This window comes from Fukomys damarensis, unplaced genomic scaffold (genome assembly GCF_012274545.1).
Source record: "Fukomys damarensis isolate Sample0158 unplaced genomic scaffold, DMR_v1.0_HiC HiC_scaffold_26, whole genome shotgun sequence".
NCBI classification, from domain to species: Eukaryota; Metazoa; Chordata; class Mammalia; order Rodentia; family Bathyergidae; genus Fukomys; species Fukomys damarensis.
Window position 1 is genome coordinate 32,031,351 of NW_022900938.1, and position 15,460 is coordinate 32,046,810.

At 36.9% G+C, this 15,460-nt stretch overlaps 1 protein-coding gene across 1 annotated transcript in view; it reads left to right on the forward strand.

The window, feature by feature from the left end:
• Fap (fibroblast activation protein alpha) overlaps positions 1-15,460 on the forward strand; it is an 80,663-nt gene that overhangs the window by 41,193 nt on the left and 24,010 nt on the right. Inside the window, exons 13-18 of the mRNA XM_010606846.2 lie at positions 449-493; positions 7,025-7,129; positions 7,228-7,298; positions 9,425-9,478; positions 11,235-11,359; positions 15,272-15,319. Coding sequence (XP_010605148.2) covers positions 449-493; positions 7,025-7,129; positions 7,228-7,298; positions 9,425-9,478; positions 11,235-11,359; positions 15,272-15,319 — 448 coding nt within the window. The remainder of the gene's footprint in view (positions 1-448; positions 494-7,024; positions 7,130-7,227; positions 7,299-9,424; positions 9,479-11,234; positions 11,360-15,271; positions 15,320-15,460) is intronic.

Consider the following 15,460-nt stretch of genomic DNA (forward strand, 5'->3'; position numbering starts at 1 on the left):
AAAATGTCACTACTTATTCAAATCTTGTCTTCTCTCTGAGGTACTGGCCTATCCCTACAGGAGAAAATGCAAACCAGGTTCTTAAAATGTGTTATCTGCATGGCTGTTATGACAGCAAACCTTCTCATGGCTCTCCTTCTGCCTCACTGACTGTTCTTTTACTTTCTAGCTCTTCTTCTGACATATTTTGAAATCTCATTCTTCAAGTTAATGTATTTGCAAAGTAGGCTAATTGCTATAACAATAACCAATCATCTGGCGCTTACATGATCAACGCATACAGAGAAGCACTGTTATAATCTTAAACTTGAGATTGAGGTTAGGGAACTAGCAGTAGGACTCTGATCAGGCAGTTTAACTGGTTCTAAATATCCATATTCTATTGAAAGGAAAAAATAGTCTACTGATAACCATGTTTGATGTGATTTTTTTTTTTTTTTTCTTTTAGACCCAAGAGCATGTAGAAGAAAGCAGAACTGGCTGGGCTGGTGGAGTATGATTTTTCTATTTTCCTTATATATTAATGACACTTGATAGATTCCCAGCTATCAAAGGATTAATTACAGTGTAACCAAACTGGCACTGCTTGTTTTTGTAGGAAAAAAAATACCACGATAAAAAACACAAAGGTAGTGATCTGTAAAGTGATTTTGTGCTCAATAACTTCAATGTCTATATTCTATATTAGAATGCTATTGAAAACAAATCATATTCATTATGTCCCAACTTTTAGTTTTTCAACTGATTTTCTGATACCTGATCTCTTATAGATATTACTTCTTCTTTTTTGTTTTGTTTTGTTTTCTTGAGACAGGGTCTCACTATGTAGTTGAGACTGACCCGGAACTCACTGTGTAGCCCAGGCTGGTCTTCACCTCACAGCAATCCTCCTGCCTCAGCTCCCTGAGTGCTGGGATTACGGGTGTGCACTAGGACACCTGGCTAGATATTACTTCTTAAATAAATAAAACAAAGGCCAATTTTCAAAAGGTAACACAATTTCAACAAGACCAGAGAAAATCATTGAATTCAAGAAAAGGAAGTACATTATGAATCTTTCTAATTTAAAGGCAAGCTCTTGCATATTAAATTTCATAAAAACTGAACTAAATGTCATAGAGGTATAGCCATACTAGTTTTTAAGTAACAATTTGGTATTAAATAAAATATGTATATTGTTATGTTTTGTTATTGCTTTTATCTAGAAGTTTTGTATAGGTTTATATGAAGATTTTTTTGTATAAAATCATTTTAGGGAAATATCAGTTGTATCTTTACCTTATGTAAACATAGGACACAGAATAACTGAATATGAAGTGAATGTTGCCACTTATCACAAATAAATGACTGAATTCAACCAGCATTTGATTTGGAGAAGGTCCCTTTTCAGACATTTGGACACATTATGCAAAAAAGAAATTCTTAGGACTTGATTTAATACATTAATCCATGACAGAACAGCGAAAAATCAAAAATTCATTCCAAGATGATAAGTCCCATAAAATTCAAACAAAATAGTTAAAAAGAAAGTAAATATTAAGTAAAAGTCTTCAGATATTAAAATCTCTTTGTTGTATATTTTCTGTTCCAGTGGTTTTGGGTTTGCATGCCACTCTGTTTATATACTCAGTCTTCAATGAAAGATATTCAGCTTTATTAACTAGGGGATAATTATTATTTTAAATGGAACTACATCCTGAGGTAACAAACATTGGTATATAATTTTTAAAAAGTAAGAAAGTCCTGTCCAAATTCACTTTTCCACTGTATTACATTATTACAGGGAAAATTACAGTATTCAGTAACAGAAAGATATTCTATAAATTTTCTGCATTCTTGAGCAATTAGCTTATTTCTAGGTCAGTATTTGAAAATTTGAGGATAGAGGAAAGTCCATCTACTAATTCTCTCTAATTTCACAGATTTCTAGGAAAGAATGAGGAGAAGGAAATGCTAGAAAATATCTGTATTCTTCATGATGATAATGTAACTAGATTTTCTATAAAGTGATACTGGATGATGTGATTTAAGAAACAGATCAACAGTGGTACCAACAACTTTCTCAAAGAGATTACCTTGGATATCCATGTACATTTATTCTAAAAATGATGCAATGCTCAAACCACACTCAAATATTTTAGAATCCATCCATTGGAAGGTTGTCCTTATTAGCATCTTGAGATCAATTGTCTCCTAAAATTTTTAAAATTCACATTGTACCAACCTTACTTTCTCACACGAGTTGGCTAAATGAATGAATGAATGGTGGCATAAATAGTTGTGTAAAGATGTAGAATTTTTTTAAAAAAATACTTCCAGTGGAGGAACATATGCATCATTTGGGAGATGAGGTCCCTTCATTAAGTCCTAAGTCATACCCAATTATATCTAGTGAATAAATGAGCTCTTTTTGCCGGACAGTAGCTTTTGTACTAGATCATTTTAGTGTCTGCAGTTTTACACATGTATTGGGAATAATGTATTTTCTTATGTACTCATTTCAGTCTCTCAAAATTTACCTGTCAGTGAACCTTTTAAATTCCAAGAGAGAAAATGTCAAAACTCTGCAGTACCAGTTTTTACATCCTTCCAAGATTCCTGCCTTGTAAATCTCCTGTTACCTTTGAAAAAGTGTACAAGTCATAACATATAACTTATAAACTAAGGACTGAATGAAATAACATGGAAAAAATAGAAATATCTGTTATTTACACATTTGCTCAGATAATATTTGTATGTATGTGTGATGGCAGGGCTTGAACCCAAAACCTCACACATGCTAGGCAAGCAGTCTGCTACATCCTTGCTCTTGTTCAAATATTTATTGAATCTTTGGATAAAGAAGACAGGCTAGTGATATTAGTGTAAACTCAAAGAGCAATTTTAGAGAATTGATTCCTTTAGAATTATCAGAGATATAAACTGCAAGAATTTTGGAAAAAAATCTATGACTTAAAGGAAGGCTAGGGAAACAGATCAGTGGTAGAGCACCTGCCTAGCATGCATGAGGTCTTGGGATCTAATTCCCACAAAAATAAGCAAACAATTAAATGGTAAAATTTAAATGAGATTAAATGACTTGCTAAAAGTAACTGACTTGCTAGTTATAGGCACAGAGCTAGGAAGTAGCTTTTCTAAGAACTTACCATCTTTTCCTGCAGCAATGACACATTCTTTGTCGTAATTGGGGTAAACAACCACAGTTTTTCTTTGTATTTGGTCAGAAAAATAACAACAAATTTTTTCTAATTAAATTTCTTTGTGTTCAAGCCAAAAAAAAAAAAAAGGAGTTTTAAAGAAAGAATGTAGTGTTTAATCCTTCAGTTTGGAGAACAAGCATTGAAAACATACTGCTTAGACAGTAAGCCACACACAAGATATTTTGAAATAACTTTTTAAAAATCCTATACTTGCTTCAGACTGTTGACAAAAGCTCTTGGCTAAAAAAGAATTCATTTTCTCATTGATGTTTGGAAACCTGAGCCTTTGACTGAATGTGAATTCAGTTTAGGCATCAACCTTATGTCATTTGACAACTATGGCAGTATAGGACATGGTGGTAAATAATCTTACTTCCCAAGTAAAGTATTTTAAGTGATTTTGCACTTCACCTGGAAATGAGCACTTTATCAGCAGATCCAAGGAGCAGAGTAGCAGACTTGTTAAAATTGAGGAAAGCCTCACTGCGTGTGCTTATCTAAGGTCCAGGTGTGACACTGTAAGAAGCACTTAACTCAGAGCGCATGATGGGCCCAGCTCTGGCAAGGCGAGGGCGGAAATATCTCACACTCTCTTTACCTCTCCCAAGTTACCTGATCATCAAAAGCAGCTGTCTTCGATGTGTGTAATGAAAGATAATAGTCTTTGCTTAGCAAAAGGATTCTTCCTGTTTGCCTGATTCTAATACTTTAGAACATAATACTCTGCCTTGTTAATTTTTTATTTTCAATTAAAATGAAATTTTAAGTTTCAGTTCAGAAAAAAAAACTTTTTAAAAAATCCCTCAACTAACTACTAGAAACACTGTGAATAATTTGATTTTCTACTGTGTTACCTTAAAATGTTTTGTGACTCAGGTTCATTTTAATGACTAAAACAATGTAGAGCCAATTTTTGTCTTTCACATTAAAGAGTAAGAGCCAAACGTGGCAAAGGCGTTGCTAGTAGGTAATTATACTTTTGGGCAAAACTTGATTTAGAAATGAAATGATTTTGTCAAAGACCTATACTAAAAAAAAAAAAAAAAATTCATCCTCAAAATGCAAATAAATTTCCTGTTCTAGGGCCCTTGCCTCTTAATTTCACCTAAAAGCTTTAGTCTCATTATACAAAATCCTACCAAAACTGATCTTATTAAAGAACCCAACAGAGGAATAAATAAGGAGACAGCACTTTCTCATTATTGCACTTTGTTAAATATTTATTTAAAGAAAAACTTTAGACAGATTAAATTTAATAGAATTTATTTGAGCAAAGGATAATTCATGAATCGGGCAGCCCTCAGAATTGGGAGAGCTTCAAAGAACTCCACATAGGATTGCAAGCACTGAGCTGAACACAGAGCAAAGTTTGAGAAATCACCTGATTGGCTACAACTAGAACAGAAATCTACCATATTTGAGGATAGTGTGATGAGTTTTCTGCCTGTATTTGACTAAAACTCGATTTTGGGGGGGGGGTGTTTTTTGTTGGTTTTTTTGTTTGTTTTGGTTTGGTTTTGGTTTTTTTGAGACAGGGTCTCACTATGTAGTTGAGAATGACCTGTGACTCACTATGTAGCACAGGCTGGTCTCGAACTCACAGGGATCCTCCTGCCTAAGCCTCCCAAGTGCTGGGATTACAGTCGTGCATCACCACTCGCAGCTTGAAATTCAACTGTTTATGATATTCCTAATTTAGGTTTTGATGTTAGGTTGCATTATATAGAACACAAAGTTATGAAGACAACCTTAGGTTAATGGCCTCCACTTAATTAAACAGCTAACGTGCTATGATTTAGCAGCCCACTGTATTAGTTTCTTAGGTTTACTATAACAAATTACACAATGTGTTCACTCAAAACCACAAAAATTCATTCTCTCATTTTTTGGAGAATAGATGTCTGAATCAAGGCATTGGTAGAGCCATGCCTCCCCCTCCCCTGTCTCTCTCTCTGTCTGTCTCTCTCTCTGTCTGTCTCTCTCTCTCTCTCTCTCTCTCTCTCTCTCTCTGACTCCCGAGAGTAATTCTTCTTTGTCTCTTCTAGCTCCTGATGGCTCCTGTTAGTCTTTGGTGTTTTGCCTTGTTTTACCGCTGTATCATTCTAATTATGGCTTCTGTGTTCACATACTCTCCTTCCCTGTGTCTCTTAGTGTCTCTTTGCATTCCGTCTTTTATAACAACTTCAGGAATTGGATTTAAGGTCTCCAATAATCTAGTATGATCACATCTTCAATTCTTACCTTGATTACATCTACAAAGACCCTATTTCCAAACTAAATCTGATGTAACAGGTAGAAACGAATTTGGGAGTAATATGCAGATACATCACACAGATACATCAAATAAGGTGCATTTTAATGTCACATATTCACCATCTTTTTAGGAGAAAATTATCAATTTATTTAATGGCATCAAGTATTAAATCAAATATGGTGCCCCCAGTAAAGAAGCCTACTGTGAAATACCCTAATTTCATTCAAAAATAGACCTCAGACTAGGCCTTAGCAGGGTCAAATTCTTAAGCAGAAGATACTTTTTGAGTGTGTTTGGCTGTGTGGTAGGTTTTGATTGCTGTCTTTGTTACCTGGCTGAGAACATCTTGGACTACAGTCATGAAGAGGGACACCAACTAGAGAAACATGGTTCAAATTATACATGAAAATATCCACTTCGCATGATGTGCAGTAGTTCTTTCTTCACATAACTATTTTACAAATTCTAAAAAACATTAGCAAATATAAAACAAATTATTTTTAATAGGAGAAACATTATGCTATTTTTGCAAATTTGATGCGAGGGCATTTGCAGACTTTGAATTATCTATACCGTTTTGGATGGTGAGGTGTGCCTGTTGTAAGGCACACTGGAATGGCTGTCATTTATTATGTCAGTGGTCCTCAACCTTTTTGGCACCAAGATCTAGTTTCATTGAAAACAATTTTTCCACAGAATAAAGACAGTGCTCATTTTTTGTTTCTTGTTTTTTTAGTAATATATATTTGTGATACATAATGATTACATTCCCCAATAATCCAGCTCTACCTCAGATCATCAGGCATTAGATTCTCATAAGGAGCACAAAACCTAGATCCCTCACATGCACATTTTACAAAAGGATCCCCACTCCTATGCGAATCAAATGCTGGCATGATTTGACAGGAGATTGAGCTCAGGCAGTAGTGCATGAGATAGGAGCAGCTGTAAATATAGATGAAGCTTTGCTCTTTCTCCTACCACTCCTCCTACTGTGTGGCCCAGTTCCTAATAGGCCATGGCCCAATATCAGTTCACAGCTTGGGGATTAGGGACCCCTGCTTATATAATTACATGGGCCCCCGCCACATATCAAATAGAGGTGGGTGGGGTCCTTGTCTCAAAGAATAAATGTCCCTCAAGATGTTTTAATTCTTAAAATGTCTTCATGAAGTCATTCACATTAGGTACTTCGTGTTAGGCCAATCAAGAATTAAAAGTCCTATAAGCTTTAATAAAAGTCACACTTTGCTCAAATACCTCATTTTAAATTGGGGGTTGATTAAATATCAGCACTTATTTGTAATTCTTTTAACTATTTCAAAAGATATGACCTTAGCAAATAGAAAATTAATCAGCTTTAGCATCACAAACCCAGGTGCCTCTGAGAGTCACTGGGATAGTTATCATCTGGAAAGCTGGAATTTCAGATTCAAGTGATGGAGGAGAGGGGAGAGGAGGCAGTCTGATTCCTATAATCACGGCCTTACACTGCTTTTATAAAAAAAAAAAGTCCATGATTTTAGTTGTTCGTCTTTTTTTTAACAAAACCTCTGTTAATTTCTTTCAGTTCTTTGTTTCAACGCCAGTTTTTAGCTACGATAGCATTTCATACTATAAAATATTTAGCGACAAAGATGGCTACAAACATATTCACTATATCAAAGACACTGTGGTACGTTCCTTCTAAAATTTATCTCCTCAAAGATCATTCATTTGAGGTTGCTCAAATAACGCTCGGCTTCACACAACATAATGTTTGTCTTTTTATAGGAAAATGCTATTCAAATTACAAGTGGCAAGTGGGAGGCCATAAATATACTCAGAGTAACACAGGATTCACTGTAAGTATTCCATGAAGCAAGATACACCATTCAGGTTTTAATTAGCACTGACCAGTGGGCATACAAATGATACTGCACCACCTCTCTTAGTTCACTAGAAGGGGCATTTTCATTTCTCCATAGTTTAGTTCAGACAGCTGTGCTTCATTAAGATTGCACAGTTTTTAATAATTATTTTATGTGAATTCCTTTTGGACTCTTTAATAGATAGTTGTTTCTCTTCTGATGCTTAATAAGTAATTATATGGAACATATACAAATTTTAAAATAACAAGTGGATGTAAAGGCAAACTTTATCCTTCAGCGAAATAAGCAAGCTTCAAAAAATCTGATACAGAAAATCTTTTGTAATGATTCACTATTGTTTGAGTTTAATATTATTACCTATAGCAGCTATCAGTTATTGAAGAATTACTATGTACCAGATACTATAAAGCAGAAATGATTATCCCATTTGACAGATAAGAAAACTGGTACTCTGAAATTTTAATTAACTTGGGCAATGGCCACCCAGTTAGTGGCCGACAAAGATTCAGATCTACTCCACATTGAATCTAAGGCCGTTGTTTTTAACCCCAACAGGAGTCTTCTTTCTTTCAGTTCTTTCTTTTTCCGTTCATCCTACATACTATCCAAATAAACCTTCTTGAAATTACCATTTAATGGTAAAACTTGCTAATCGGAGAGATCTGTTTCCTGTGTATCACTTCAAATGTAGTCTATATCCAGGGGTAGCCCCTTAGTGCTCACGATCTGCCAGTTGTTAGCTGGAGTTTGAGCAGCAAAAGCCCAGGAGCATTAGTCTGAGCTCACAGGACTGACATTATCAGAAACCTATTGTCAGCCTGTGAAAGTATTTAATGGTGAGCAAGGAGTTTGGACATTATATAAAGCATCTATTAAATTCACTAGAGTAAGGGGAGTGACAGGATTAAAAAAAATAGAAGACTAATTTCAGACATAATGTATTTAGGAAGTAGCAAAAACCGGAGGCAAGAAGACAAGACCCAACTACAGTAGAAATGTTGGTGTGAGGCAACAGAAGCCTGAACTAGAGCAATAGCAATGGAGTACGGAATTGGAGAACATATCTGTGCCTCCTCTGTATCCATAGCACTTGGCGCTGTGGCTGACACAGAGAAGTTCAGCACATATTTGATAAATGAATGAGCTGAAGGGGTAGCTGGTTAAGGCAGATGGAGACTGAACAGGACCAGTGAGTTACTGACTGTAAAGGGAAAAGACAGAAAGCAGACTGCTGCAGTGTCAGCGAGAACAATCGGGGAAGGAGACATCACAGGAAAGCTGCAGGAAGCCGCTGGGAAAGGCACTAAGCGATTTATTTACAGGTTGTTGGAAGTGATGTGGGAAAGGCAAGCGAACGATGATTGGACTCTGTGGCTTTAGTAAAGACATAAACCAGAAATCTGCATGTTTAGAATGTAAATTTCGTGCTAGGAATGAGTTGAATTCTGTTCATTCTTTTTGAAACTAACAAGAAATTTTTTAAAAATGTGACAGTTACTTTGCTATATTCAGATAAACTCACAGAGGAATGAAAATTATGTCGCTAAGCTGAATTTCCCACTTCATAGCTATATTCAGGCAGGTTAGAAAGTCACCTGGATAAAAGTACAAATCTGGTGATTTGTCTTACGTCTGGGTGAATTAGCAGGCCCTGAGGTGTGTGGAATCCCAGTTTGGGGATTTGTGGTGAATTTATCTACTGTCTACAGGGCTTCTATAAAATAAATTCAAAATGTGTTTACAATCATAAACAAAAATAATATAATACACTGGCATTAGTAGGGCCAATAAACTGCTATTAATCATGGAAAGGGTATAATATTCATTGGAAATCATATTTTATCTTACATGACTCATAATGAGACAGAATATTATCTATGATAAAAAGAGTACTCAGCACAAGTTAACCTTACTCAGATGATTTAGAGTCAGAGTAAAAACCCAAATTTCGGTTATGAGCAGCAGCATTTTACATACAAAGTATCAATTAATAGCTTCATTACATTAATGTTTGGCTGTATTATTTACTGCATAAAATTGTTATAAATGCTATAACTACTTCATCATCAATACTAAATTATTTCTGAATATATTTTCAGCTTTTATTCTAGCAATGAATTTGAAGGTTACCCTGGGAGAAGAAATGTTTACAGGTAATTCTTATATTTACATATACTGATAATTAAATAAAAGTACATCGTAGTCCTCAGGAGATGTAGAAAATCTTTATAGTGTGAAGCATAATGAAAATTACATTTTCTTCTCTGTGTGGTGCTTGAGATATCTACTATTGAGCTACATTCTCAGCCTGTTTTATTTTTGAAACGGAATTTCGCTAAACTGTCCAGGGAAGACTTGATCTTGTCCTTCTGCCTCAGCCTCTTTTCATGCTGGGCTTATTTATGAATTAATATAAAACATTCAGAGAATGTTGTATACCATTACATCAACATACAAGCATGTGTTACCAAAATGTTAGGCAACTCAACTTGTCTGTTTTCAAAAGGAAACAAGAAGGAAATACAAATGTTGATATAAATACTAGTAATACTTCAACAAAATCTAGTGGTCATTGAGGAGATTTGTTTAACACGCATTAATTGAGTACCTACTATGTGCAGGCACTGTTTTTATTTTCATAATAAAGTGTGATTTGCTTTACTATGACTGATTTGGGCATAATCCATCTTTAGTCCTGTACATATTAAAGTGCAAGTCAGTCCATTTGTCCTTTCGGTGATTGGAATGATGTCCTTAGTATTCCTCTGTGGATGTGGACATAGCAACATTATGTACCACATACTGATATTCTACTATACGTCATGTACCTTTTCACCTCATTTACATCTATAAATGTATTTAATCCCACAATGCTATTAGACAGGTTGAAGTCAGGGTCTGTAGACAGGGTTGCTGACCTGTTAGCTCCCATCCTTATATTTCCAAAATCGCAACAAAGCATGAACATAAAAACTAAATATAACAAAAGAAATATGAAATTTGTGTCCTCTGTTTCCTTCAGGATCAAGCCCTTATCTTATGTGTTAGGAAGCAGGCTTCTCTGGAACCACTCAGCCCCTGCCATGCCCAAGGCAAGGCCAAGAGAAGCAGCAGAAAGAGCTCTAAACTGGTGCAAGTCACTCTGACAGCCACATTGGGATTTTGACCCTGGCACACTCTGGCAACACACCATTTGGCCTCTACCAAGGGGAATTCTAATTCCAAGGGGCTGGTGAATGATACAGGAATTGACATATTAAAATTAGTCAGTACTATCAGAAAACAAGCAGGGGGCTCCTCTGAGGTGAGGGCGGGCTCCCTGTGGAAGGTGCAAACTGGCTTGGGCTGGAATGTGAAGAGGGAGCCTTTACAGAATGGGTGCCCATGAGCCCAAATTCTCCACTGAGCAAAGGCTCAGGAGTCATAAAATTGTGTCTTCTTGGTTCCCATTTGCTTATTATTAATTGCGGCTACTGGCTGTAGAATAAAACCAGAATCCTTTCTTAGTGATACTGCAAGATTTTTCATGGACATTTTGCTGTGGGATAGAAAAAGAAAGATGGGAAGATGAAGCGTTCTGGATTCTCAACCGCATTGCAAAGTGTGAGAGATTAATGGTTATAGGAAGTAACTACTTCACTCCCACTGGAAATGTTAGTTATTTCTCCCACTTCAGGAAAACCTTCGAGGGCTTCTCCCTCAAATTTTGTGCCTCTTCAGGCAAAAATGGATCAAAAATCAAGCTACATCACAACACTGTGATTCCCCTTTACTTTAAATGATATTGGCAACAGAAAAATAGAGTGGGTTTGATGTCAATATGTAAATTAGTCACTTTACATGGAGTAGTACATTTTGATAAATACAATCTCAAAATTTCAGCTTAGTTTTATTTTCATTTCCCTCTAGAATTAGCATTGGAAGCTATCCTCCAAGCAAGAAGTGTGTTACTTGCCATCTAAGGAAAGAAAGGTGCCAATATTACACAGCAAGTTTCAGCTACTACGCCAAGTACTATGCACTCATCTGCTATGGTAGGTGACGGACCTAACACAAGCACTGCCATCCCCACTGTCACTGTCATCATCCTTGTCACCACCTCTCTCGTCAGTTCTTAGCTGCGGGTTACTGCGTACTTTATATATGTAAGTCTTTTATCTAACACATGAGGGAAAAAATGAAAGGAAAGCAGGAAGGTATTATTATCCTCAATTTTTTTGCCTTTGAGGAAACAGAGTAACTTGCCAAAGGTGTACACTGCTGATAAGCATCAGCCAGGATCGGGGTAAGAGTCTGTTATCATTAAATCTCAGGCTTTTAAGCAGCAAGTTCCACAGCAGCTTGACTTTGCATGCAGATGCAATCTAGCAGCTACTGATATCAGGAGCAATATCATAAAAAGAAGTGTTCTCTGATAAAATGGTTGCTGGACTTCGGCCTCATTTGCCAGAGAAGTACCAAACTCCTACAGCCAGTGGAAAGAACCACGGCTTAGAGGCCTTACAGCTGTCTCTGGGAGGCCTATCATTCTCTGAACTGCAGTTTCAATAGAAACTGATAGAAAATGAACCTCTGTCACTCAGTGCATGCTTTTAAAATCTGGAAAATAAGTAATTCATTCAAATATATGTAATAGGTAATAAAATATATGAAACCTTTCCAAGCTGTTTAGGCCATGTGTACATTTCATGAATAATGTCTTTCCAAAGAATTCTATGTTATGCACAAAATTTTATCTTGAACAGGTGGCAATAAAACAGGTTAAACACTATTGGGCTCTTATTAGTCACCATGGAGATTTGGAAAACTGAATTGGACAATACCTAGTTATCCTATCTATATCAGCTCCTCCTAGTGGAGGAGTAGGGGGTGGAGCATCTGGCAAGAGGAAGCCCAAAATGCATGCCACTCTCCTGTTTCTGTATCAACTCCCACTTTTGGGGTGATCAGCTTCAAGAACAAATGGAATCTTTGACTGCTTGAGATTCCCACTCAGTTTTAGAAGTCCTGTGGGTGCTTGCTATAAAGACACAGAATGAAGGCCACCCTTGCCACCCTAAAACCTAAGCCACAGCTCTCTTCTGACTATGTGGACATGAATAAGCATTGTAATCCAAACGCTCCCTTCAAGATGGCACAAGATGTCTGTTTGAAATAACACTTCCATGAAATGTTTGGTCAGTGGTATCTTTGAAATGTCAAGAGATTGTCGTTCGTGACCATATGTGCTGATTGTGGTGATGGCGTTTGAAGGTATACATTAAATGTCCCTCTCAATTTATATGCAAAATTTTCAACCCAAACTCTGTATTTATGCAACATGCATTGAAAGCTTACCTGACAGGCACATAGCATCACTGAACTGACCATACAGAGTCATCTGTTGATCTGGGGAGAAGGGTACTTCTCTCCTGAAAGACAGAGGCTGCTTAATTCAATCTTTGCATTCATAAGGTCAAGAAGACTATCAAACACATAACAGAATTTTGATGTTTACAGAATAAACAGAAATATTAGGAAATATTATAGCATTGCTACCTTTTGCAAAGTTTACCAAGAAACTTGCTCTGTGCTGATTTATTTGCTAATAAAAGCATCAATGACACAGTGATACTATACTCATACAGACGCATTTATATGCTTAATTGAATAATACTTTAACATTGGGGAAAGCAAGCTGCCACAGTTTGTACCATTTTGACTTTCTAATGTCTATTTGAGCATAAGTATTCACTGAAGAGACTCAGAATCAAGACTAAGCTCTCATCAAAAGTTGGTGGAAGAGTCGTTTCTAGAACTTGAATCGCCTGACTTTTCTACCACTCACTCTTCCCCGGCAGTATGGTAATTTCCCATTTAGCAAAAAATATACTGTGTGGGAAGCATCACATCGTCTGGTGTTTTTGAAGCTCCAGTAAAATGAGTCACTGCACCATCATAGGAAAAACCTTGAAATTTTTCCCCTTAGGACCAAGAGTAAAGCCTCGTTATGTAACTTCAAACTCTCCAAAGGAAAGATAAGTCCCAGATAACAGTATTAAAGCAGGGGAAGTCACATTGGTGATGCTGAATGAAAAAAAGCAGTGCAGAATAGGAATTCTAGACAATTGATACTTGGGGTTCTAGGTCTATATCCTTGGTGTACTGTGCCGAAAACAGGCAATCATTAGTTTGTCTCAGACTTAAGGCAAAAAATAAAAATAAAGCTTTCTTTACTGGAACTGAATACCTCTGAACATCCCACAGGACAAATAAAGACTGATTAAAACCTAGAAACTTAGATTTATGTATGCCTCATTTCCTTACCCTTTGGGCCAAAATGTAATATGCATGATGGTCCTTTTTGATAACTTTGAAGAAAAGATAACCTAAATGAAAATCTCTGCAAGTACATTCTACATAACTCTGAGATACCACACAAACACTGCTGAGTTTTTATAGAATCTAAAAATCCCCCTTTCTCTGCTCCCATTAGACTGACAGGTCTGGCATGTTTTTAAGATGTTAGCTTTATTATTTGTAAAGGTCAGCTGAAAACGCAGCTGAGGTGTGTGGCTTTATAATGTTGTACCCCAAAAGTACAATTACACAATTATAGGTAAAATCGTACAGATAGAAGATTCCCCCACAGGGCGTGGTACGGTTACACTTACAACTTCTGAAAACTAAATGCAAAACATGTTCTGTGAGTTCAGAAACATGGCAGGACCAACACAGAAGGAAGTGTTCATAAACAGGTCTTTCAGAACTTGTCAGAAAAGTATCCCTTCTCTGGACTGTGTGGAACTAAGGGCTTTACTGTATGATTTTCCCTCTAATGCAGGAAATGTCAGGAGGAAAAAGCATCTACCTGTAGCTTCTACTTGTGTTACGCTTTAACTCATTGACTTCCTGAGCAAACATATTCTTTAAAGGTGTTTTTCTAGGTATTATTTGATTTTATGAGTCAAGTGAGTGATTGAAAATGAGTGTTTAATTATTTGTAGACCTTGACGAAATGGCCAGTTTTTGTATTAGAGAAGCAAAATTCCATGTTGGAATAAGTAGTAAGCATTGATATGCCAACCATTAGACCTTCCATCTTTATAAGTGATTCATTCCTTTCTTCAGCTGCTGAGGGCGTTGGTGGTTGACAGCTTATAGCTGAGCTCCCCTCTGGAGATTGCTGTAGTCCCAAGCCCCATCCAGTGACTATGTTCCATACTGGGGGATAAAAGCCTGCCTTGTTGCTCTACTCAGACAACTCTGGAGGCCATCTAGCTCCAGAGCTCGTTGAGGCTTGGCTGGGTCTCTGTAACAGTGCTGAAGCTCATCTTCCTCCCCTGTCCCAACCTCCCTCCTCTAGCCCCATAGGTTAGGGTGCCTCTCAATACCAGCTCTACCTCCCCTCCATAAACTTCTGGCCCACAAATCTTCCATGCATTTCCCAAGGAACATGAGAAAATATATTTCATATCCATTTCTTTCTGCATGTGCTAATTACATGAAGAATAGTTGGATTTTATCCACCATAATAAACTGACCATTGAAACAAAAAGCCAGATTGAAAATGCAACCTGGGCACTGGTGAAGGTTATTTGATTAAAAAAAGACATAGCTAAAACTGGTCAAATGTTGGTCTTCCCAGAAGTCCATTTGCCAGTGCAGCTTCTGAGGCCCCCTGTGTAATCAAATTTTAGCCATTCAGGATCACTGTAGAGAAAGCACACAGGTAATGCATTCCTTGAGTCTGTTCTTTGACTTGGCTCTGATATCATGTGTTGTTTAAATGTAAATTAAAAGGTGCTCTTTCTACTCTAGGAGAAAAGAAAAAATCACTGCAGAATGAAAAGGTGTACTTGAGCTTGACACTACTCAGAAATACTACCTGCAGTCCTCGGTGACTATTTATTTTGACTGCAGCTATTCTGAGACTAAACCATGTTTTATTTTCATCTTGCATACAGGCCCAGGCCTCCCCATTTCCACCCTCCATGATGGGCACACGGACCAAGGTACTCTCCTCCTTCATTCACTGGCAGCTTCACCTAGAGGCATTCTCAGTTCTCTGTGATATTCCACTAGAGACAGCAGGACTGTTGTTCCACACACAGGAGGAATGGAGATAAAATCCTGTTATTTTGCAGCTTTTTATC